This window comes from Diabrotica virgifera, chromosome 2 (genome assembly GCF_917563875.1).
Source record: "Diabrotica virgifera virgifera chromosome 2, PGI_DIABVI_V3a".
Lineage (NCBI taxonomy): Eukaryota > Metazoa > Arthropoda > Insecta > Coleoptera > Chrysomelidae > Diabrotica > Diabrotica virgifera.
Genome location: NC_065444.1, coordinates 163,558,568 through 163,584,090, shown reverse-complemented (window position 1 = coordinate 163,584,090; position 25,523 = coordinate 163,558,568). Strand labels below are relative to the sequence as shown.

At 33.2% G+C, this 25,523-nt stretch overlaps 2 protein-coding genes across 3 annotated transcripts in view; one reads left to right on the top strand and one right to left on the bottom strand.

Moving 5' to 3' along the window:
* Positions 1–13,726, top strand: part of LOC114332097 (delta(3,5)-Delta(2,4)-dienoyl-CoA isomerase, mitochondrial) — a 42,182-nt gene extending 28,456 nt beyond the window's left edge. The window contains exons 6-7 of the mRNA XM_028281810.2: positions 83–209; positions 13,502–13,726. Coding sequence (XP_028137611.2) covers positions 83–209; positions 13,502–13,600 — 226 coding nt within the window. The 3' untranslated portion in view covers positions 13,601–13,726. The remainder of the gene's footprint in view (positions 1–82; positions 210–13,501) is intronic.
* On the bottom strand, positions 163–25,523 carry LOC114332098 (dynein regulatory complex protein 8-like). 2 transcript variants are annotated; one of them, XM_028281812.2, is made up of 4 exons: positions 25,479–25,523; positions 23,121–23,358; positions 21,967–22,177; positions 163–266 (listed from the first exon to the last, which is right to left on the bottom strand). In XM_028281812.2, the coding sequence occupies exons 1-4, from the start codon at positions 25,498–25,500 to the stop codon at positions 258–260; spliced, it is 480 nt and encodes a 159-aa protein (XP_028137613.1). In that variant the 5' UTR covers positions 25,501–25,523; the 3' UTR covers positions 163–257. The 2 variants fall into 2 exon arrangements, with proteins under 2 accessions (XP_028137613.1, XP_028137612.2); XM_028281811.2 differs by lacking the exon at positions 163–266 and having other exon boundaries at positions 21,597–22,177.

Sequence of the window (25,523 nt, the reverse complement as noted above, 5' to 3'; positions counted from 1 at the left end):
GTGAGTAACATTTAATATTAAATAGTTTTATTATTGGTAAAAATAAATTAACATTTTTTTAACACATTTTATTATCTTATAGATTAATACAAGGTGCTATTGACGTAGCTGAAGATATTGCAAAGAAGAGCCCAGTTGCTGTGCAAGCAACAAAACAGAGTTTGATATTTTCTAGGGATCACAGTGTACAAGAAGGTCTTGATCATATAGTGAGTATTTTCATCAATATCCTGTCCAATAAAGGTAGTTGAACATAATTAGTCAATCTGAAAAGGAATAATCTTTAATCAGATAATGATTTTTTTATATACAGAGTGTCCCAAAAGTAGTGGAACGGTCGCATATTTCGCGAACTAAACATCGGATCGAAAAACTGAAAAATACGTGTTTAATCATTTTCAAAAATCTATCCAATGACACTAAACACCAAACCCCACTACACCCCCTGGAGGTGGGGTGGGGGGTAACTTTAAAATCTCAAATGGAAACCCCTAGTTTTTCTTGCAGATTTGGATTCGTTACGTAAAAATAAGGAACTTTTATTCAAGACATTTTTTCGAACTGTGGATAGATGGCACTATAATTGGGAAAAACGATTTATCCTGAAACCATAGGTAAATTATAGAAACGGTCTAATATCTCGAGAAATACACTTCCAAATGAGAAACCAAAAAAGAGGTTTTTAATACTTTTCGAAAACCTATCGAATAACACTAAACATGATCCTCCAATCCACCCCCTGGAGGTGGGGTGGGGGGTAACTTTAAAATCTTAAATAGTAACCCCCACTTTTTATTACAGATTCGGATTAGTCATGAAATATTAAGCAACATTTATTCGAAACATTTTTTAGAATTGTTGATAGATGGCGCTTTAATTGGACAAATACGATTTATTAGCGCCATCTATCAGCCATTTTAAAAAATGTTTCGAATAAATGTTGTTTAATTTTTCATGACGAATTCTAATCTGCAATAAAAAGTGGGGGTTGCTATTAAAGATTTTAAATTTACCCCCCACCCCATCTTCAGGGGGTGGGTTAGAGGGTCATGTTTGGTGTTTATCGATAGGTTTTCAAAAAATATTAGAAACCTGTTTTTTGGTTTCTCATTTGGAAGTGTATTGCTCGAGATATTAGACCATTTCTATAATTTACCTATGGTATCAATATAAATCCTTTTTTCCAATTGTAGCGCCATCTATCAACAGTTCGAAAAAATGTCTTGAATAAAAGTTGCTTACTTTTATGTAACGAATCCAAATCTGTAAGAAAAACTAGGGGTTTCCATTTGAGATTTTAAAGTTACCCCCCACCCCACCTCCAGGGGGTGTAGTGGGGGTTGGTATTTGGTGTCATTGGATAGATTTTTGAAAATGATTGAACACGTATTTTTCAGTTTTTCGGTCCGATGTTTAGTTCGCGAAATATTCGACCGTTCCACTACTTTTGGGACACCCTATATAAACTTTTAATGTTTTCATATACACTCATGATATTTTATCTTTTGACAATTATTGTGACTATTATAGTCTCGTTCGTTTCAATTCTTTTGAATATTGAGCGTATTAGTAAGAGATTGAAACATTTGTATACTGGTTTAGACCAGTTTCGCTGATGTATTAGAGGCTAACGTTCAATGAGTTTATACCCAACTATGTATTGTAAACTTTTTTTGCTTGCCTAAACATGTATGTGTGTCCTCAAACCGCACTACTGCACTACTACTGGAGGTATCATCTCATATATAAACTGTTAAAGTCCTAAAAAGTTTAAGGATTGGACAGTAATGATTCACTAAACTTTCTTGGCTAATAATATATCCTACTTACTACTTCTTCTTATTCAAGTGCCCTGTACGTTGCAAACGTTCGCTTTTAACATGGCAATTCTGATCTTGCTTGCGGCACTTCTGAATGGTTCGACTGATATGAGCCCGAACCACTTTCGCAGATTTTGGAGCCACGAGTGTCTTCTCCTGCCTGGCCCTCGCTTACAGTCTTTTTCTTTTCCGATTTTGTGGATTACCTCTATGTTGGTGACATTTTCGGACCAGGATATACCAAGAATGCGTCGGTACACCCACATTTCGAATGCTTCTAGTTTTTTCGTGAGCGTCCAGGCCTCGACATCATATTGGGACCGTGCAAGTTCGGCAAAGCGACACCTATTTCTACGCTCTGCAACTTTATTCGCACTTTTAATTATATTGGCCAATTATATTAGTCCTGGCTACTGGATAATTGTCAAGGCCATAGTCGTAAAAAATAATAAGAAGAAAAAATAAGATTCAGGTTATGTTATTAAAACGTAAACAATTGTATGTAGTAAATAAAATTTAAAAAAATGTCTTCACATTGACTTTGTTTACTATACATACCACTACAAACCTTAAATTAAAAAAATCCAAACAATATACTCAATCAAATAATATTTTAGTTTCTTTTAATTTCTTTCCCTCTGTGCTTCTGACAATACTCTATCTCTTTCATCTTATTCTCTCATTTTTTCACTTAACATAATCATTTTCTCATTATATCCAAATCACAACCTAGAACCCTTGATCTTTTCGGATATGACATTCTAATATAGGCAATAACCAAAATTTTATTGAATTTCTAACATGTTTTCACTGATTCACTCTGCTTTTCATTAATATTAAAATTAAAAATAAATCTCAGCTATCAATATTTAATAATAAATTTACTCCATCTCAACACTGATCAATAGAATATTCAAATCTAGAATTTCAATAGTTCAATATGTGACATACTTTTTTACATGTAGAGCTTACAATCAAAAGTATTTTTTCCTTTTTGGTTAAAACATGTACATTTCTTTCAGCACAATTTTTCCTAATTTAATATCAGTCTTAATCCATTTAATACTTCACAGAATTTATATTTTTTAATAGTATTTCTATTTTATTTACTAGTCCCCTGAAACATATGCAACTGACCTTATTATCCATTTTCAATAATTTTCAAAATTTAAAATTTCAATAGTTCAATATGCAGCAAACTTTTTACATTCAGACATCACAAATTTAAAAATTGTTCGATTAAGATATGTACATTTTTCAATTCCATTTCCCTCATTTAATATCGGTTCTTTTCCTTTAATACCTCCCATAATTTACATTACAGAACTGTAGATTGGTATTTTCTTATTATATTCATTAGTTCCCTGAAACATATGCAACCAACGATTCCCTTAGTTGCAATTCTTTCAAATTCTACAGATGTTACTCCATTAAAATACCATGTGTTTTTAAAAAAAAATTCTAAATATTTCTAGATAATTTCAGTTACATTTGAAAAACAGTCTATGACGTCACAGCATTTGAGTAGATTTTTGCCTTTGATTTCGGTCCACTAATGAATATATTACAGCCCATTAACCTTTATTTACAAATTAGAATTCACAACAGTTTTAATAGTTGCATATTTCCAATATAACAATTAAAGTTAAATATTAATTCTCTTTGTCAATAATTTTTCGGATGACATTTCAGGCACCAATCTGTCTAATCAGTTGGTTGTAAACCTCTCACCTGATCACAACATCCTTGTGCAATTTCCGAGCAAGGATGACATACATCCACATGTGATATTTATAATCCTAAGACATCGACTTAATGTCGACTACTATATAGCATATAATGTAGCAATAATGTTATTTAGCGCTTTTTACACCTATTGAAGTGGCTAGTTTCAATTACTTGTACACTGGACGTAAGTAACCACATTTTCTATTTTTAACTGTCAAAATTTCACCCCTTTTGCATTTCAATCTAAGTGGTTCACTTATTTCCAGGTTTACACTGATGATGGTCAGTTTGACCGAAAACGTTCTGTACTTCCACTCCCTTGTGGATAAATTTTAAGAATTTTAATAAATTATATACCTACATACAACAGAAGTGTTTACTTCATTCTACGTTGTTAAATAAAATTAGTTATTAAAATGCAGTACTGCAAGCAAAATACAATTAATTAAATTTACCTTTATATAATAATTGCATATCATATCAATATTGTGGAACAACATATAATTTATCTTCTTTAATGACAGAAATGTACGTCAATTTGACAATTTCAATTGACAATATAAATTATTTAAGAAAGTTGCAATATTTCTCCGCTATTCGCGCACGATCGTTTCTCAATTCCCTTCCAAGTACTTGCACACCGTGAATAGTAAGATCGAAAAAATGTAGCATTTAACTAGACGTAGTTTTAGGAGAAGAGATAAATACTACTTACTACTATACTGTATTACATATTTTTTGTCTCCTTTAATCTTCAACCTCGACTCTGAAAGAATATTTATCGAAACTTTGCACGAAACTGAAAAAGGTATTCTACTAAACGAGTACTACCGGCTAAACAACATCAAATATGCAGATGACACCGTAGTATTTGCGGATATGCGGACAACAGAGAAGACCTGCGGGTCCTTATGAACAAAATCACGTATTACAAAATCACTTAAGACAAAGCTTATGATCATTAGCAAGAAAAAGATAACACAAAGTTATCTACCGGGTGGTGAATTGGAACACGGGCCATCGGAAACTCAATGTAAAATTCTAAACTGTTGAATTCCTGCTTCCCTAATTATTTTACATCAAAAGTCATAAGAAACTATTTGTAGAGAATTGAAATCTGTATTGAAAACAACTGTTAATATTGTTCTACGAACAATAATTATTCAGAATTTTGTAAAAATATAATACAATTTTCAGAGAAATACGCCAAAGTTACGCCACACACAGTTCAATAATGTGTATAAGATTGCATTCGGTGACAATGAATTTATTATATTAACAATTTGAACTGCCAATTTCTTTATTTATTTTATCATTTATTGTTTAAAACACAATAAAGTTGATCAAATACCCTCAGTTAAGGAGAAAGTATTAATAATAAAGATATTTTCTTCACTCAATAGTGTGCTCTTCTTTTTCTTCTTCTACGGCACTACAGTCCAAATTGAGCCTTGGCCTCCTTTATTCTTTGCCTCCACCCTTGCCTGTCTGTGGCTGCTCTTCTCCATACACGGACTCCTAAAAGGGCTTGTGCGTCGTTGTTTACTGTGTCTTCCCAGCGCTTTCGTGGCTTCCCAACCGGTCTCTTTCCTTGCATTCTAGCATTCAGTGCTCGTTTTGGTAGCCTATCCTCTCCCATTCTTATCACATGTCCGGTCCACTGCAATCTTTGTATTCTAATGAAGTCTGACAGGGGCGTTTCCTTATAAAGTTGATAAAGCTCGTTGTTGTATCGACTTCTGAAGATTCCGTTTTCCCTCACAGGTCCTAGTATTCTCCTAAGTACTTTCCTTTCGAATGTGTCGAGTTTGTTTTTGGATGTTTCTTTCAGGACCCAGGCTTCACTGCCATAGCATGTTATTGGTCGAATTAGGGTTTTATAGATTCTCATCTTTGTATTTCGGTGGACACTTTTAGACCGAAATATATGGGAGAGGGCAAAATAAGCTCTGTTTGCCTGCGTTATTCTCTTCCGTATTTCTCTATCTTCTGATCCGTCGGCATATATTTCTACTCCCAGGTATGTAAACTTTTCAACCGTTTCAATGTCATCTTCATGTATAATGTTTTCTGGGACTATATTTCTTCTCGTCTGAGTCATTATCTTTGTTTTTTCTGTGTTAATTTCCAGACCTAGCATTTTTGTTTGTGTTTTTAACTCTGCATATGTTTCCTGTGCTCCTGTTGATGTTCTACTCATAATATTAATATCATCAGCATAAGCGGCCAGTTGAACCGTTCGGTTGGTCAGTAGATTTCCTTGTCCAGTTTGCATTTGCCTAACCGCATACTCCAGTGCAAGGTTAAACAATGTTGGGGCCAGCCCATCTCCCTGCTTTAGTCCCTGCGAAATGTTGAAAAAGTCTGTCCGGTGGCTTTGTATTCGTATACATCGGCGTTACAGCTCTTTATGAGCCAAAGACTTCTTCAGAACAATCCTCCATTCGCTCCTGTCTCTGGCAACTCTACTCCATGCTCTAATTTTAATAGATCTTATATATAAAAATCAATTGCTGTTCGTTAGTCTCGCTAAAACTCGAGAATGGCTGGACCGATTTGGCTAATTTTGATGTTGAATTATTTGTGGAAGTTCAGGGAAGGTTGATACGGTTTTATATAGTCATTTGAGAAGCCACCAAAAATTTTACATCTATACAGTCCGTCTAATTTACTTACCGTTGCACGTCATTATTTACGTTAGAGATCTAAGTTGACATTGTTGCCAAGTACAAAAAATTCTTGAATTCATTTTAAATCAAGTACATCACACAAGTTTTGCGGAAGTGGATTATATAGCAAAACAAATTAATATTCAATGTAAATAAATAAAAACTTTAGAAATAGAAAACAAGAATTAAGTTTTAATCTTACGTTAAAGTACATAATAAAAACAGTAAATATAATGAAACAAATACTTATAGTAAAGAATATAAACAAATATGAAGTGTCATCACCGCAACTGTCAAATAAATGTTACCAATTTATGCCAAAATATCACCTTCGTTCGATTATAGTTACAGTGTATTCCGAACAAATGTGTTTCATAAAAACGCTTTATAATCCATTTATACAAATTAAATGAAACATATTGTGTATTTCTTTAAGTTAATATTAATAGAAATCTTTAAATATTATTTCTACGCGTATATCATAAAATATGCCTAGTGGCTGTAACGCCAGTGTACTCGGCAAAGTGATTTTAAAAAAGAACACACCTACCGCCTAAATATTTCGTGTTATTATCATGTGACGTCTCGGGCTATGACGCGGATGACGTGCAACGGTAAGTAAATTAGATGGAGTATATGTATACAGTGTTTGTTGCCATACTCCTCCGAAACGACTTGACCGATTTTTATGAAATTTGGCAGGTGTATTCAACCGGACTGGGAGTAGGTTGTTATCTATATTTCATACCCGTACGTCATAAGGGGGTTACCTATGACGCCATAACTCTCACAATAATCACGTGAAAAATACGAAATTTAGTTGGCAGACTCCTTTCTGAATTCCGAGTAGAACCGTACTAAAATTTTTTCTCTAGCGCAATCCGTGTCCGAATTACAATATCTTAAGCCGTAGAAATATTCTGAGGACAGAAGAAGAACGAGCAACAAATTTCATCGAAGAAAAGTGCAACTGTTTAACTTTTGGACTTAGATTGGACAAAATATGAATTTTTTTCGAAATTTTCAAAAAATATCTCTAAATTGAACTTTTGTGACGAACGGCAAGCAGGAGAAAAGTTCTGAGCACACGATAAGAACAAGCAGCAAATTATAAAGTTTTATTTAATTTTTATTAATTTTGTTTAATTTTATTTAATTTTATTTTTTTTAATTCATTTATTATTTTTATTTAATTTTATTCAGTTTTATTTAATTTTATTTAATGATATTTAATTTTAATTTAATTTTATTTTGATTAATCAACACCTATGTATATAGTTGGACAACCCCGAGCCCAATTATAAATACAGGGTTGTTTTGAATGTAGATAAAATAAAGCTGTTATATTCATTATAAGATGAACAAATTTAAGATTGTAACTGTTGCACTACAAACTTTATTTTGTTACTTCTAACTAAACTTTATTGCCATTAGTGCCATTCGTATTAATCTGGGACTCTCGAATTATTTTTTCTAATGCCAGCTTAAATAAGAGACACGATAAACCATCACCCCATCTTAGTCAATTTTTGCAATGGAAGGGCTTTAAGAAATCGTTTTGGATTTTTACCATGCTCTCTGCTCCTGTGAGTATAAGTTCAATTGATTGGACACGATGAAGTGGTATTTGAAATTCTACCATAGCAAGTAGAAGTTTACCTCTATTAGCCGAGTCGTATATGTGAAGTCCACGAATATGTAGTGGGTGTCGACGCCGAACTCTAGGGTTTTTTGAAGGATCTGCCTCACTGTAAATATCTGGTCCGTTGTTGTTTTATTAGGACGGAAACCGCACTGATATCCTCCGACTATATGTTCGGCGTAGGGAGGAGTCGTTTGTACAATATGTTGGACAACACTTTATATGCCATATTGATTAGAGTGATGCCTCTATAATTATCACACACACCATCATGTCTCCCTTTTTGTATAGAGGACACAGTTCACCCAACTTCCAGAGGTATTTCTTTCTTCTTTCTGTTGCCAAATTGCAGTTATATCAGTTTATGCATGTGTTTCAAGAGGGTGTCGCCACCGTTTTTGAAAAGTTCAGCAGGGAGATTATCTGAACCGGGGGCTTTATTATTTTCTAATATTTTCATAATCGTCTATAGTTGATCTCGTTCTGCGCTACTGGAGCAGGCGCGGACTCAAGGGGGGTCAATGGGGTCTCTTTTTTTAAGAAAGAGATTACCGTTGTAAACAAATAGTGAGTTTTTTGTCCTGTTGATAACTGAATAACTGAAACATACCTAAATATGGCAGAATTCCTTGGAATCGAAAATTATTAAAAGTCTTTGGAACATACATAACAAATGAAAAATTCCCACAATAAATCTGTTTATTACCATCTATTTAATCCAATGTCAGAGACTATTGTCTGTCCCACCTTGACTTTACAGTACACGAACATACGGCAATACAATCCTTATGGGAGTTTTTAGCGCGGCGATGCCGATTTTCTTCAAAAGAATTTTCAATCGAACATTACCAAGGTCCTAAAAATGTAGGTCCCTAAAAATGTTAAATTAAAACTAACCCGTTACAGTCAAGTAAAACAATATTTTTCATTGTTTTTTGTGAGTAATAGTCATTTTCGAAAAGTAATCTCCAATTTTATAATTGATATGCGTAATAACTTTTTTTTGTTAAGAATGTTAGAATATTCAACATTCAAAGTGGATGTTGTTCTATGGTTGTTAATTTATGTATTGACAGTATAGACAGTTCTGAAGTAATGTCAAGAAAAATATAAAATAGATTGTCAGTCAAGTTTAAGTAAAGTTTTATATTGTCCTACCAGGTCCTATAGTTGAGAATAAATAAAGTATAATAATTGTTGATGATCAGTTCACCTAAATTAAATTATAACAAAGAATACTAAATAAGCTTAAAATTATTACTGATGACATTGTATTCAGTAACTCATTGCTTATTTGGAAAATTTGGATCCTCATTGCAGTTTATTGTTATTCTTAATGACTGATTTCCAAGATGAAATTAATGTCATCATTTTAATGCGTTTACACCCTACGACAGTGGCAGAAAAGTGAGAAAGACGGGATTATAGAAAGAAGCTAAAATATATAGTTTAAATGTATTTTAATTATTTCTGTAGGTACCTACGTATTTATTAATCTTTAACATACTTTTGCACTTAAATACATTATTATATAAAAATATAAATGTTTTATACAAAATTATTTTTATTTTGTTCACATACACGGTTATTACACTTCATTACGGTTGTCTTGTCCGACGGTGGTGGGGAGACTTATATTTTTGACTTTACGTCACAAGAGTTTACATTCCCATATTTTTAAATTATTTTCGATCATTGAATGTGTGTTTTGTGTATATATGTGTATTATTCGTGTTATTATGAAATAATAAGACAAATAGTACACATTTTATCTTATACCGGGTGGTGAATCGTAAAAAGGGCCATAGGAAACTCAATGTAAAATTCTGAATTGTTGAATTCCTGCTTCCCTAATTATTCTACATCAAAAGCCATGAGAGAATACTTGTAGAGAATTAAAATCTGTATTAAAATCGAAAGTTAAAATTGTTCTACGATTTAAATGCATTCCAAAATTTTGAAAAATATGATACATTTGCCACAATAGGTATGCGTGTAAAAGTAAGGCCACACGTTACTATTTAACTGACGGTGCTCACACCATTGACTGAATAAAAAAAATCTTTATTATTAATCCTTTCTCCGCAACTGAGGGTATCTTATCAACTGTACAAAAAAAAAAGAAAGAATACCCATGAACGAACATATAAAACACGCTGTATTTTCCTGTCACCGTGTCACAAAGAAAATTGCCCAGCGCAAGTACATGTAATAATTATTATCACATGTACTTGCGCTGGCCAATTTTTTGTGTCACACGGTGAAAGGAAAATACAGCGTGTTTTATATGTTCGTTCATGGGTATTCTTTCATTTTTCCTACTGTATTGTTTTTAAACAATAGATGATAAAATAAAAATATTGACAGTTCAAAAATGTGAACATTATTGCATTGTGTGTGGCCTAAGTTTTGGCTGAAAACTAAAATGTATTACATTTTTACAAAATTTTGGAATATGTTTAATTACGTAGACCAATTTTAACAGTTATTTCCAATACAGATTTCAATCCTCTTCAAATAGTTTCTAATGTCTTTTGATGTAAAATAATTATTAGGGAAGCTGGAATTCAACAGTTCAGAATTTTACATTGAGTTAATGCAAAACTTTGACACATGTCAAAATTCTCAATGTGTTTTAATTGTATTCATTTTTTTCGAATCCTGAGAAAAACTAATAAATATTTTTGAAAAATTTAAACTCAGAATGAAAGACTACATTATTACCGAGGGCTGAAAGTCCCTGAAAACTTCTATAATGTTTATTTTAATAAATTACAGGGCTGAAAATAAAAGAGAAGTGTGATATTTAATTTCAAATATTTCATTCAATAGAATCTGCTTGTTTATTCTAAGGGGCTTTCCGCCCTCGGTAATAATGTAATCTTGCATCCTGCGTTTAAATTTTTCTAAAATACTTGGTTTTCTCAGGATTCGAAAAAATCATATTACGATTCAAATGACAGTAAACTCTCGTGACGTAATCTCACCCTTAATGTTCATTGGTTAGTCGATTTAGGCAACCGTAGTAATGTCTAAGAACCGTGGTTCACATAAAGGTATTTTTCGAAAAAAAAATGTTTTACAACCCCTGACAGCCACAAAATGTCAATAATATTAATTCCTAAGTTTTTAATAGTTATCCTATAGAAAAAAGTATGTTTGCTTAAAACCTGTTTCTGATAAAATTTGGCATCACTGTTGGTCATAAGAAGCTGTACTGTAAAGTCAAGGTGGGACGCACAATAGATAAAAATAGTAATTGCCGCTGCTATGTTATGGTAATTTGTTTTCTAGAAAGGTTTGTATTGTTGACTGCAATAAAGTAAGCCGGTGGTCTCCAATAGAGGCTGTAGGCTGCGTACAGCATCACGCCGTAGGAAAATTATTCATTTTCATTACTTTTAATAAAAAAAGGATAAAAAATGAATAACCATTTTCAATTTCGTTGCAAAACGAAAATACAGCCGAACCATATTCCAGTCCAATCAGAGAGTGCTGCAAGCACCTCTACCGGTTTCGAAACTTATTAGTCTCTCATCAGGAGGCACATATGCTGCTCTCCCTGATCCAACCAAAACAAACCCCAGCGTGCAGTCCCGAATTGCAACGAACGAAATGGCATAGATGCCCTAGCGGCAACTGCTAGCAAAAGACTAAGTTTTCACTCTAATGGCACATAACATATCCCACCAGAATGAAAACCAGAGAAGGTTCCCATTGTTTTCATTCTGGTGGGATATGTTATGTGCCATTAGAGTGAAAACTTAGTCTTTTTAAAAAAAGGATACTTTAAAGGTCAAAACTGTCTTATTTTCTAAAATTGTAATTCTAAAACAAAGAGCCCGAATAAGAGCCACTTTTAGAAGGATGTCCAAAGTATCATGTAACAGAGACTTAAAATTGTCATTAAGGATCCACCTACGTTTCTTGGTCTTACTGTATGATGTCGAGTCTTGGACTGTGAATAAAATCGATCTAAATCGCCTTGAAAGGCTCTTGAGATGTGATGCTATAGAAGAATTTTAATAGTTTCTTGGGAGGAGAAGATTCATAACTCCACAATACTAGAACGTCTCAGCAAGACTACTGCGATTATAAAAACTATCAAGAAGAGAAAGCTGGAGTATTTCGGACATGTAGTGAAAGGTCCCAAATATAGATTGCTACAAAATATTATGCAAGTGAGAATAGCAGGCAAACGCAGTCCAGGACGACGAAGAACTTCATGGTTGATTAGGGTGGCAGTGAATAAACTTAAGATAGCTATGACGGTAACCACCTCTCTGAAAGGATATGGTACATGAAGAAGAAGAAAATAACAGCCCATCCCGAAAAAGAATCCTGCATACGCCAGTGACCAGAAATTTTTTATTTCATTGCCCCCACCTTGCAAGGTTGCTGGATCCGCCGTTGTGCTGGAGTCTCTTATAATATGCTTCATTTTTTTGTTGGTTAATATATCTACACTCTTCGTCGAACCAATCTTCGTTTATTTTGGTCTTGATAGGTTTTAATGCAGTTTCAGCCGCTGTGTGCTATGTGTATAGCTTCTTTACATTTAGTTCAATACTTAAATTTTCTTCGATTTTTGGTAACGCTTCGTTTAAGATTTTCATGTAATTAGTTCTAGCAGTTTCAGATTTTAGCACCTCAGTATTATTTTGTGGATTTCGTGCTGTGACCTTTTTTAGCGTTTGATATGCGTGCTCTGAGTTTTGCAATGGCTAAAATCCCTGAATTTAAGTTGAAAATTTATGGAGAATCCGCCGTATTCATCAGATTTGACCCCTAGCGACTTTTATGTTTCAATACGTAAAAAAAATCATGCGTGGAATGTGTTTTTCATCCAATGATGAGGTCATAATAGCTGTGGAAGCGTATTTTGCAGCCTTTCCAGGTTCTCGGTTCAGGGACGGAATTTATAAATTCTAATCTTGTTGGAACAAGTGCATTGATGTTCAGGGAGACTATACTGAATATTAAAGTGTATTTGTAACCATAAAATTGTCTTTTTCTTATCGAACCGTAATACTTATTGAACAGTATATATGTTATGGTGCTTCTCAGAGGCTTTTTTCAGTGCGACACAAGTGAAAGAAAAAAAGGTACGTCAGTGATACATACACATTTATAACATTTACTCCAGTTGTTATTAAATGGCGCTATAATTGGAAAAGAAATAATTTAGATATTTACCCATTATCTACCTATTACAAATCTATACGACTATCATTTAAAGTTCTTCTCAGTCTTTCAGTGTCTCATTAATGACGTAATATACGGTTTTAAGAATGTAGAGAATCATAGCATGATATTTTAGTTAAATCTGAGAGTTGTCAGAATCGTAATCGTAATTTGGTATAATCAATTGTGTTTATTTCATTTATAAAAAGGTATGTTCTTTGATTTGTATAGTCCCATAAATTGTACAGATTATAGTCGTGTAGATAATCCGTAAATCATTTTTTGTTCGAATATAGCGCCATCTATCAATAATTAGAATAAATGTTATAAATGACTTTAATTACAGACGTACCTTTTTTATGTCACTTCCAACAATGCGTTAAAAAGAAATCGAAAAACTGTGACGCACTGAAGGATGCCTCTGAGAAGGAGTATACTAATTTAATATATTTTTTCAGAAATTCCTCAATCAATTAAATCTCCAAAGCGAGGACATCGTCAAAGCAGCTACTGCTCAGTTAACAAAAGATCCTAATGTAGTGTTTTCCAAACTATAATTGAAGGAAACAAACTGCCTAATCAAAGTCCGAAGAGATGCTGGTCAAAGAAAAATACAATAATTATATATGTATAATATTTTAATAAGATTTGTATGAAAAATATATAAAATAATTGTAACCAAGGGTGAAGAGAATAAAATTCCCAATATACAGGGTGTCCTGAAAAGATTGGTCATAAATTATACCACAGATTCTGGGGTCAAAAATAGGTTGATTGAACCTCACTTACCTATATACAATAGTGCACACAAAAAAAGTTACAGCCCTTTGAAGTTACAAAATGAAAATCGATTTTTTTTTCATATATCGAAAACTTTTAACGATTTTTTATTAAAAATGGACATGTGGCATTCTTATGGCAGCAACATCTTAAAAAAATTAAAGTGCAATTTGTGCACCCCATCAACATTTTATGGGGGTTTTGTTCCCTTAAACCCCCAAACTTTTGTGTACGTTCCAACTAAATTATTATTGTGGCATCGTTAGTTAAACACAATGTTTTTAAAACTTTTTTACCTCCTAGTACTTTTTCGATAAGCCAGTGTTTATCGAGATATTTTGAATATTTGTCGTATCCACCACATATTTGTATACGGTTAAGTACGATTATAGAAATCTGTTAATAATCTGAAAATTTATTTATAATTTACATTTTTAGGTATATTTTGAAAAAGAAGCCAAATATCGATAAAAGGGGACTTATCAAAAAAAGACTAAGGGGCAAAAAGTTTTAAAAACACTGTGTTTAACTAATGGTACCACAATAATAGTTTAATTGTAACGTACACAAACATTTGGGGGGTTTAAAGTAACAAAACCCCCATACAATTTTTATGTAAATATATTAAAAACGAAGCCGCATCTCGTTAAAAACTGGCTTATCGAAAAAATACTAAGAGGCAAAAAAGTTTTAAAAACGTTGTGTTTTTAACTAATGGAACCACAATAATGAATTAATTGGAACGTACACAAAAGTTTGGGGGGGGGGGGTTAAGGGAACAAAACCCCCATACAATTTTTATGGGGTGGACAAATTTCACTATAATTTTGTTTTAAGATGTTCCTTTCATAAAAATGATACATGTCCATTTTCAATAAAAAAATCTCTATAGTTTTCGATATATTGAAAAAAATCGATTTTTATTTTGTAACTTCAAAGGGCTGTAACTTTTTTTATGAGCACATTTGTACTAGGGTAAGTTAGGTTCAATCGAACTATTTTTGACCCCAGAATGTGTGGTATAATTTATGGCCAATCTTTTCGGGACACCCTGTATATACAGTAAAACCTGTTTCAACGGTCTGTCAAAAGCGGCCATCTGTACGAACGGCTAGTTTTAAAATTTCCCAAACCGATATGTAGATTTCCTTATTTATGATCTGCTATTTACGGCCACTATAATAAGACGGACGCGACCAAATCATCTCAAATTTTTAAAGCCCATTTCATAGAAATTTACCAGTTAAATCAGTCAAAATATGTTTGTCTATTTATTGATGGAAATACACAATTCCGCGATATGCGATAAAATAACCATTGGCCTACCCAAAACGTACGCCTATGACCGGTAGTATACCTTGTTTTTAAGCCCGGAAGAGTAAACTAAAAAGACAGATTCACGCCCAAGAAAGTCACTGGAAAAATCACCAAATACATCTTCTTTTTTGGTTGACCATGTCGGCCTCCGACGGTAATCCATAAACTATTATATTGAACTAATACGTCGCTAAAAAGTTCTAAAAACAACTGTCTTTTATATAAAACCATACTAAGAATTAAAGGAATAACACAGAAAATACAATAAATCGCCGATATAACTTAATTTCCCTATGAAATGCCAATAGTGTCAAAATTTCATAAATGTCAAAATTTCATAACAGTGGAGTAAACTTGCCTGAGGTTGGACCAGTTACAAACAAGCATTACGGCGCGCTAAATTTGAATTACTCCTCCTGGTTTAGAAACAGCATAGAAATTCGCAATTGATAAAATCGATTCATCTTTGGAAGATAAATAAATGTACCAGTTTTCGTTTTTCTAAATAGTTGTTTTTTTATTTCATTTTCAAATTCAAAAAACGAAAAACTTTCAAATCGATTTTTCTAGAATCATATCGACTTAGAGCAAGAGTACCTTTTAGTATTAGAATACCTCAGAGTTTAATCCAGTGTCAAAAATTAATACTCAAAAGTTAAAGACAAAAAAGTTATGGAATAAAATGACCGTTGCCCTACCCAAAACGTACGCCTATAACCGGTACCAGAAATTCGCAATTGATGGAATCGATTTATCTCTGGAAGATAAATATCCGTACCAGTTTTCGTTTTTCTTAATAGGGCTTTTCATTCAGTCATTTGTTTCGAGCTTCTGTCAAATGTATAATCCGTGCATATTAATATTATACACAGACTATACAACATATGACGGAAGCTCGAAACAAATGACAATCGATGAAAAGCCCTATAGAAGCGTTCTGGAGCTGTTTTAAAAAAAAAACTAATTGCAAGACGCCATAATTGGGATTAAATATTATCTGAGGAACCTCCGGTCTTTGTTTGTCGGGAGAGTTTTTGGACACCCTGTATACAGGGTGGTGAATCGTAAAACGGGTCATAGGAAACTCAAAGTAAAATTCTAAACTGTTAAATTACTGCTTCCCTAATTATTTTACATCAAAAGTCATCAAAAGCTATTTGTAGAGGATTAAAATCTGTATCAAAAACAAAAGTTAAAATTGTTCTACGATTTGAACACATGAAAATTTTGAAAATAGTACGCCAATTGAAAAAAAGACATATTTCTCACGAGCGCAGAAATTTGTTGGCACGAGGCGAGGGCCGCAAATCAAGCGAGGGACAAATATGTCATTTTCTCATGTGTTGTACACTGTACTTTTTCTATGGATGCGGTTTTGTCAAGAGTTCAAAATTAAATAATTTAGGTGCTTTTACCTATATTATATACATAAATTGAAATAAAATACATATACATGTAGGTATTTAATATTCTTAAAATTTATATACTTCAAAATATTTATTTAAAATTCTTAACAGTTATTTTCGAACAGTTTTGAAAGGTAATTCCTGGTAAGTTTTGCTCCAATACATTTTATTTGACAACATTAATTGTGTTTGTATTGTGCATGTTACCATGGAAACGGCTATCATATATGGAAAACCGTACGAGAACCCGTGAGAAAAAATATTTCTCACTGCAATGGCCGACTTTTCTCACTGCATGAGAAATTGTTCGATTTGAATGTATGTAAGTACTGCGAGAAGTTGCACATTGTATAGCATCCATAGAAAAATATACATTTGCCACAGTATAGGTATGTGTCTAAAAGTTAGACCACATGTTACTATTTAACTGACAGGGCCGCATACTATTGACTGAATAAAACATCTTTATTATTAATACTTTCTCCTCAACTGAGGGTATCTTATCAACTTTACTATTTTTAAAGAATAAATGATAAAATTAAAAATATTGACAGTTCAAATATTGTAAATATTTATAATAACTTCATTTTGAACGAATGCAACCGTTCTACACATTATTGCACTGTGTGTGGCCTAACTTTGGCGTGATACTCTGAAGAATGTATTATATTTTTACAAAATTTTGGAATATGTTTAAGTCGTAGAACAGTTTTAACAGTTGTTTTCAATACAGATCAATCCTCTACAAATAGTTTCTTATGTCTTTTAAGTAAAACAATTAGGGAAGCAGGAATTTAACAGTTTAGAATTTTACATTGAATTTCCTATGGCCCGTTTTCCAATTCACCACATGGTATACATTCCCAATACATGTTTATTTTTTAAGCAGACTGATAAAGAATCTTCTAAGCAGACTGATAAGGAAGAGTGTTAAAAGTTGGAGTGAACACAAGTTGATTTGCGCTCTGGTGGAAAAAGTTGTTTTAGTACGGAAGTAAACATTGGTTTTTGGTGAAATTTTCACAAAGTGTGTGGTGAATTCAACATTTCAACTGTAAGTCATCTTTTTGTTAATTTGATGCACGTAAGAGAGGAGATTTGCAATAATATTATACAGAACAATATTTTTTTAAGTTACAAATTCAACAAACATTGAATATAACAAAAACGTGTATAATTAAACATTAATGAATATTTAATTACTGAAAGCCATAAATAAATTAGCAAACAGAAGTACGGCCAAATATTATGCGACGTTGCCGGCGTGTGCAAAATATCTGAGACCTTACCAAAACGTAATTAAAAATAAGAAGATAATAATAATAATAATTACTATTAGACACAGGTTACATTTTCCTATTTTTTGTGTATATTATAAGCTTTAAGTGAACTAAAAATATATTTTTCTCTCATTATATTGATAAATATTTTCAGTCTAGAAAACAAACAACAAGACAAATAGATGAACAACGAAGAAAATAAAAAAGAAGGAAAAAGACACAAACCGGAGCACGACAGCTCGATTGAAGAAGACAAAGAAGAGCAACATAAAAGCAAAAAAGCTCCAGACACGCGCATAAAAAAAGTAAGTACAATATTAACGGACATGGAGGAGATTAAGATATTGCTGAGCCAGATGAGGCAAGAAATTAAAGAAGATATCCTGGAAAGCAAAACAGAGATTAAAGATGAAATCAAGGATATGAAAAACGAACTGGAAGATATTAAGCAGAAGCTTAAGCAAAACAAAGCAGAAACAGAAAATTTAAAAAGAGAAGTAGAAAAAAAAGAACAAAAATGGGAGAAAGAAAACGAAGAACTCAAAAAAGCGTTAACACTCATGGAGAATAGATTAGAGAAGATCGATAAAGAAAAAATACGCAATAAATTAATCATAACAGGAATTCAGGTAGATCTGGAAGATGAAGTTAGACTAAGAGAAAACATACAAAAAATGATGGAAACAGAGCTGCAACTGAAAATAGAAGTTAAAAGTGCGTTTAAGATAGGATACAAGAAATGTATAATAGAAACGAAGAGCTGGGAAGACAAACAGAAAATACTGCAAGAAAAAGGTAAACTCAAATACACAAGAGACTGTAGAGAAATATACATAGATGCAGCGCTGACGTTCAAGGAAGCAAAGATACAAAAAGAAATCAGAGACATAGCAAAACAACAGAGAAGCAAAGGAGCAAAAGTAAAAATCAGATACCAGAAATTAGAAATAAATGACAAAGTGCTAAAATGGAATGCAAGAGAAAATAAACTTATAGAAATTGAAAATGTCCCAAAAAACTAGACAAAAGAGAATGGATGGATGAAAAGGAAACAGACAATGCAAACGAAGAGGTAAATGAGTCACGGTATATTCAAAATAATAAGAAAAATACAAAAAAAAGGAAGAGAATTAAAAAAAATGACAAAAAAAATTGGAACATGGAACGTCAGGACACTGCTAGAAGAAGGAAAAATGGAAGAGCTAGCGACACAGTTGAAACAATACAATATAGATATTGCAGGAATTCAAGAAACCAGGTGGGGGGGACATGGAAAAATCGAAAAAGAAAATTATACAGTATGGTATGCTGGAGAAGAAAAACAAGGATATGGAGGAACTGCTTTTATTGTGTTAGGGGAAATGAGGCATAAAGTTATGGAATTTAAAACCATAAGTCAAAGATTATCATACATAAGAGTAAACAGCAAACCGAACAAGTTGTCCATAATAAATGTCTATGCACCCACAGAAAACAGTGATGACTTAATAAAACAACAGTTCTATGAAACACTAGAAGAAAATGCCGAAAAAATCCCGGGAGAAGATATATTAATTATTATAGGCGATTTCAACGCACAAATAGGTAAAGAAAAATGCTTTAGGGAGGTTGCAGGGGAAAACTCATTACATAGCACAACAAACAATAATGGAGAAAGATTATGTAATTTAGCAGCGGCATTAAACATGGACATAAGTAGCACGAGATATAAACACAAAAACATACACAAGATAACATGGATGAGACCAGGCAGTCTGGAGGGGAATCAAATAGACCATGTACTTATTAAAAAGTCACACAAACAGTCGATAAATGACGTGAGATCTCACAGAGGGGCAAACATCGATTCGGACCATATGCTAGTGATTACAAAATGTAAAATAAAAACAACAAAGAATGAAAGACGAAAAGCACAGGGAAGATGGGACGTAGATAAATTAAAAGATAAAGGAGTAAAAAGAAGATTTGTAAAAGAAGTAAATGTAGAGATGCAGTTCAAGGAGGAACAAGAAATGGAGGAGCAGTGGAAAAAAATCAAACAAGGAATAAACACTGCAGCAGAGAAAGTAGTTGGAAAAATGCAAAAAGAAAGAAGAAACAATTGGTTTGACGAAGAGTGCAAACTAGCAGTGGACGAAAAGAATAAAACAAGATTGAAATGGCTAAGCACAGGTAAAGAAGAGGAACGAGAAAAATACCAAGATCAAAGGAAAAAGACAAAGAAATTGTTTAAATCAAAGAAAAATAAAAAAGTAGACGAAATTATGAACGAGATCGAAACAGAAAATAAGAGACACAATTCAAAACCACTGTACCAATACTTAAAGCTAGGTAGTAGAAAACGGACAGCTAATGTAGCCATAGAAGCAGAAACATGGCAGAAGTATTTCGAAGAAATGTATCAAGAAACGGATGTAGAAGAAGAAAGAGAAACAATAATGAACCCGGAACAAGGTGAAGAAGAAGAATTGACCTATACAGAAGTAAAAGATACAATAGGCAAACTGAAAAACGGGAAAACAGCGGGAGACGACGGAATATGTGCAGAACTTATAAAATACGGGGGTGAAGCACTATACAGAAAGATTTATGAACTAATACAGAATATATGGAATAAGGAAACAATGCCCGAAGAATGGAAGAAAGGAATTATTGTGACAATCCCAAAACAAGGAGACCACAGGATATGTAAAAACTACCGAGCAATTAATTTACTGAATGTAACATATAAAGTACTGACTGGTATAATTAGAGACAGACTAACAATATACACAGAACAAAGCATAGGAGACTACCAGTACGGTTTCAGAAAAGGAAGATCCACGATAGATGCTATCCATACACTAAAACAAGCGATAGAGAAAACATACGAGTACGACGGAGAAGCACATATACTTTTTCTAGACTTTAAACAGGCTTTTGACAAACTAAGTAGAAGAAAAATGATCCAAGACTTACAAGAGAGCAAAATACCAAATAAAATTATAAGAATGATAGAAATGACAATGCGAGATTCCCAAGCAACAATAGACACCGGAAGAGAGAGAACAGAAATAATAAAAATTAAAAATGGAGTAAGACAAGGAGATGCGCTCTCAACTGTACTATTTATTCTATCATTAGATAAGATAATAAAAAAGTTGTCAAACGCAGGAACTATAAATAAAAATACAGTACAAATAATTGGATATGCGGACGATATAACCATAGTAGCAACAGATAAAAAGGCATTAAAGAAAACCTTTCAAGAAATAGAAAACGAATCCAAACTAAGAGGACTGGAAATAAATGAAAATAAAACAAAATACATGAATGTAAGTAAAAAAAAGAAGACGCAAGTGACAGAAATGACAATAGACGCACACAGCTTCGAAGAGGTTGAAACATTCAAATATTTGGGAGTATTAGTCAACAGAAGAAATGAAAGTGTAGATAGGAAAAGAAGAATTCAAGCAGGAAACAAAGCATTCTACAGAAATAAAAAAATTTTCAAAGATAAGAAGATAAGCCGAAATACAAAAATGAAAATCTACAAAACGACCATAAGACCAATAGTGCTATATGCTTTGGAGACATTCACATTAACAGCAAGAGAAGAAGAGCAGCTGAAAGTTTTTGAGAGAAAAATTATGAGAAAAATTCTGGGACCAAAGAGGGAAAACGAAGAGGATGCAAGGCAATGGATGAACCACGAAATACAAGAATGGATGGGTCAAGAGAACATAGTAAGAGCAACAAAAGCACAGAGAATTAGATGGTATGGACACATAATGAGAAGAGAGAAGAACAATCCGTTAAGAGTTATAACCGAATGGATACCACCAGGTACAAGAACCAGAGGCAGGCCTAAACTCAGATGGAGACAACAAGTGGAAGAAGACTTAAGAAGTATGGAAATTAGAAATATAGGAAGCAAAATCAGAGAGAGAGAAGAATGGAGAAAGGTAGTGGAAACAGCGAAGTCACACCAGCAATTGTAAAACCAAAGTCAGAATGGGATGATCCCCCACAAAAAGGATCTTCAAGTGAAAACAGCTTCAGCTTCCTCGGGAGCGTACAGCTTGTATGTATGTATGTATGATAAAGAATCTTCAGGAAGAGAACACAGGTCCAATATAAACCAGTGTGATAATTACTCACCATTAATTGATTTATATAATACTCGTAGGGTACAGTTTTCGTTTGCGGATCTATCGCTATTTCTAACATCTCTTCAAGTTCTTCCTGAGTAAATGGCTCGCCAAATTGAGTCATATATGTTGAAATTTCCTCTTTTGTCAAATAACCGAGTCCTTTAGTATCCAAAGTTTGGAAAGCATCTAGAAGATCCTCTGGTGAAGCTGGCTCATATCTGAATATCAATTGACACTAATAACGAATACCAGCAAGATACGGTATGCGGCAAAATAAACAGTACTGAAATTCGTATGCCTCGAATTTGTATGTGTCACGTGCAGAAACGTATTGAGTGGTTTCTGAACGTTGTTATAACGTTTGTCAATATCATCTTAATGTTAGATATTTCAAGATGGTTTTCAGTTTTGCAGAAAAAATTTTTATAATGGAGTACTATTTTCGGCCATACGGAAAAGGTCACGAAACTGGTCCAAGCTTAAAATCAACAGTGATTTCAGTAGGACAAGATAACCTGTCACACTGCCAGAGAGTCTCTTCGAATGCTGTTCGATCATTTTTGGAACTTCCACTCACCAGAACTAACCCCACCAGATGCGTACATATGGGGAATGCTGAAGGGGTCACCGTCTGCCATTTCGGAATTGAAAACTAAAATTAAAGATTTTTTCGTGCCAGAGGCAGTGGCGGATCTAGAAATTTGTCTTGGGAGGAGAAATTTGCTTTAGGTGGGAATTTCCAATGAAAACCCAACCAAAAGACATAAAAAAGATAAACTCAGATTACATAAAAGACATAAATAATAACTTATAGGCATTAAGTTCCCTTAATTTTCCTAACTAGCGTGTTTATTGGGTTTAATTTGTCTTTCTGTGGTTTCGGTTTCATGTTAGCTAATATATTTTTATGTTTGAACAATTTTTTTTCTTTAATCTTGGACCTTGTTAGGGTGGATATTTCCTCATTTTCCCTCCCCGTAGATCCGCCACTGGCCAGAGGACATCTTTAACATCTGTTTTATCGGGAACGTGCGCCGTCGTGAATGATGTTTGCAAGGCTATATCATGTATTATAGATATATAAATAATCATAAACATTTCAATATTCATTTCAGTACTGTTTATTTTGCCGTATACTGTATTACCATCTTATAAACTTACTTGTGCTCTGTTATTAGTTGGGACACATACTGTAAAAATTTTAGCAAGTGTACACTTCCGGGATATTGGGGATCCTCTAGTCCTACAATAATTTCTTGGACTTCTGCTTCAGACGGACAGCAACCTAATCCTCTGATAACTGTTGACACTTCCCTTACATCAATCATTTTGCTTTGAGAGTGGTCAAATACTTCAAATGCATCGGCTATTTTTCTTTCTAAATCGTTGTTGATGGGAACTAAAAAATATATTCTATTTGTGTTTATTGAAATGATAGAAACAGCAAACTAACAAACTAAAGAATAGAAATGAAATTGATTACTTATTACAAGAGGTAGAAATAAATGGACTACCCCTTATATCATTATTAAAACTGCCGATAAAAACATTTTTTATAAATATGCAAAGTAAATCTCAGAGTTGAAGGTGAACACACCGAATATGTGAAAATCATGCGTGGAGTGAAACAAGGGTGTACATATTTTGTCTCTTCTAATCTTTGATCTCTGCTCTGAAAGAATATTTATCGAAGATTTGCACGAAATTGAAGAAGGTATTCTACTAAACGAGTACCTATCGGCTAAACAACATCAAATATGCAGGTGACACCATAGTATTTGCGGACAACCTAGAAGACCTGCAAGTCTTTATATCCAAAATCACGTACAGTGTAATCCCGATAAGTCGGCCTCCGATAATCCAGACCGATTTTCATCAGACAAAACAAACATTTTTTCACTTTGACTGAGTTTTTTACCAAGACATAAACAATATACTATATACAACTGTACATACTTTAGATGTACTCTGCATTTCATATTTTTGCAATTATAATGGAGTTTATCTGTAAGTATACCGTATTTTATCAATTTTTACCATATTCTCCGGCTAACTCGGATTTTCGATTACCCGGATCGGTTGCGGTCCCGATTAATCAGACTTATCGAGGTTCCACTGTATTACAGTCAACAATATGGACTCAATGTAAACGCAAAGAAGACAAAACTTATGATCATTAGCAAGAAAAATATAACAAGGTTAACCAAATTTTTTTTTCGGATACTGAGAAAACTAATAAATATTTTTGAAAAATTTAAACGCACAATTAAAGATTAGGTACATTATTACCGAGAGCCGAAAGTCCCTTAGAATAAACAAAAAGTTTCTTTTGAATGAGTTATTTGAAATTAAAAATCACATTAAATTTTCTCTTTTTTTTTTTCACCCCTATAACTTATTAAAATAAATATTATAGAAGTTTTCAGGGACTTTCGACCATCGGTATTAACGTAATCTTTCATTCTGCGTTTAAATTTTTCAAAAATACTTATTATGTTTTCTCATGATTCGAAAAAAATGAATGCAATAAATACCCCCTAAATTAACAAATAATGCCTATGTTCAAGTGCTACCACATCCATCAAAAAATAAAATATAACACAACAATTATTTACTAAGTATTTACTGAGCTAATTAACAATGAACCTAGCAACCTAGAATCAACTTATCGTATGGTCAAATAAACTGGGAAGCACATCAAGCAGACCTGGAATATTGTTTAGGAAGGATCAAAGCAACGATAAGGCATACTAGCCTGGATCCCGCGTACCAAAAAAGTTGATTAATATCGAGCTGAAAATTTGTTAGCTTAACGGTGTCTAGTCGGACAAACTTTGATGTACGGGAACACTGGAACAGCAGAAGTTTTAATTGTGGAACAGGTTAAAAATTTGGAACGTCAGACTACCAAAACGTTCCATGTATTTTGTCGGACAGAACTTGCAATTGATTTGTTACCGTATCATTAAACTCTCATGCAAATATCAGCCTGCTATTAAATTTATCACCAATATAATTCCTGTCATTTGACATGTTCTTCGTGTTGGACTTATTAAAATGCCCAGTTGGTGATAAATACCATCCTGATTTTTGCATGAGAGCTTAATGAAATGGTAACAAATCAATTGAAAGTTCTGTCCGACAAAATACATGGAACGTTTTGGTAGTCTGACGTTCCAAATTTTTAACCTGTTCCACAATTAAAACTTCCGCTGTTCCAGTGTTCTCATACATCAAAGTTTGTCCGACTAGACACCGTTAAGCTGTTAACAAATTTTCAGCTTGCTATTAATCAACTTTTTTTGGTACGCGGGATCCAGTCCTACACATTGGACCTAGACATGGCCACCGAACAATTTTAAGAAGTTGTCATGGCATCGTTCGAAGACAACTGACCGAAGATAGTGAGAGATTCTAACAGGAAAATATTTTGGTGGAATGACAACCTTGCAAATCAAATTTCAGAAGTCCAAACTAAGAAAATACTACTGAATATTAATACGATTTAATTTGTAATACCTTCCACTTCACTATTATTCATTTTTGACACGCCTATTGAACTGT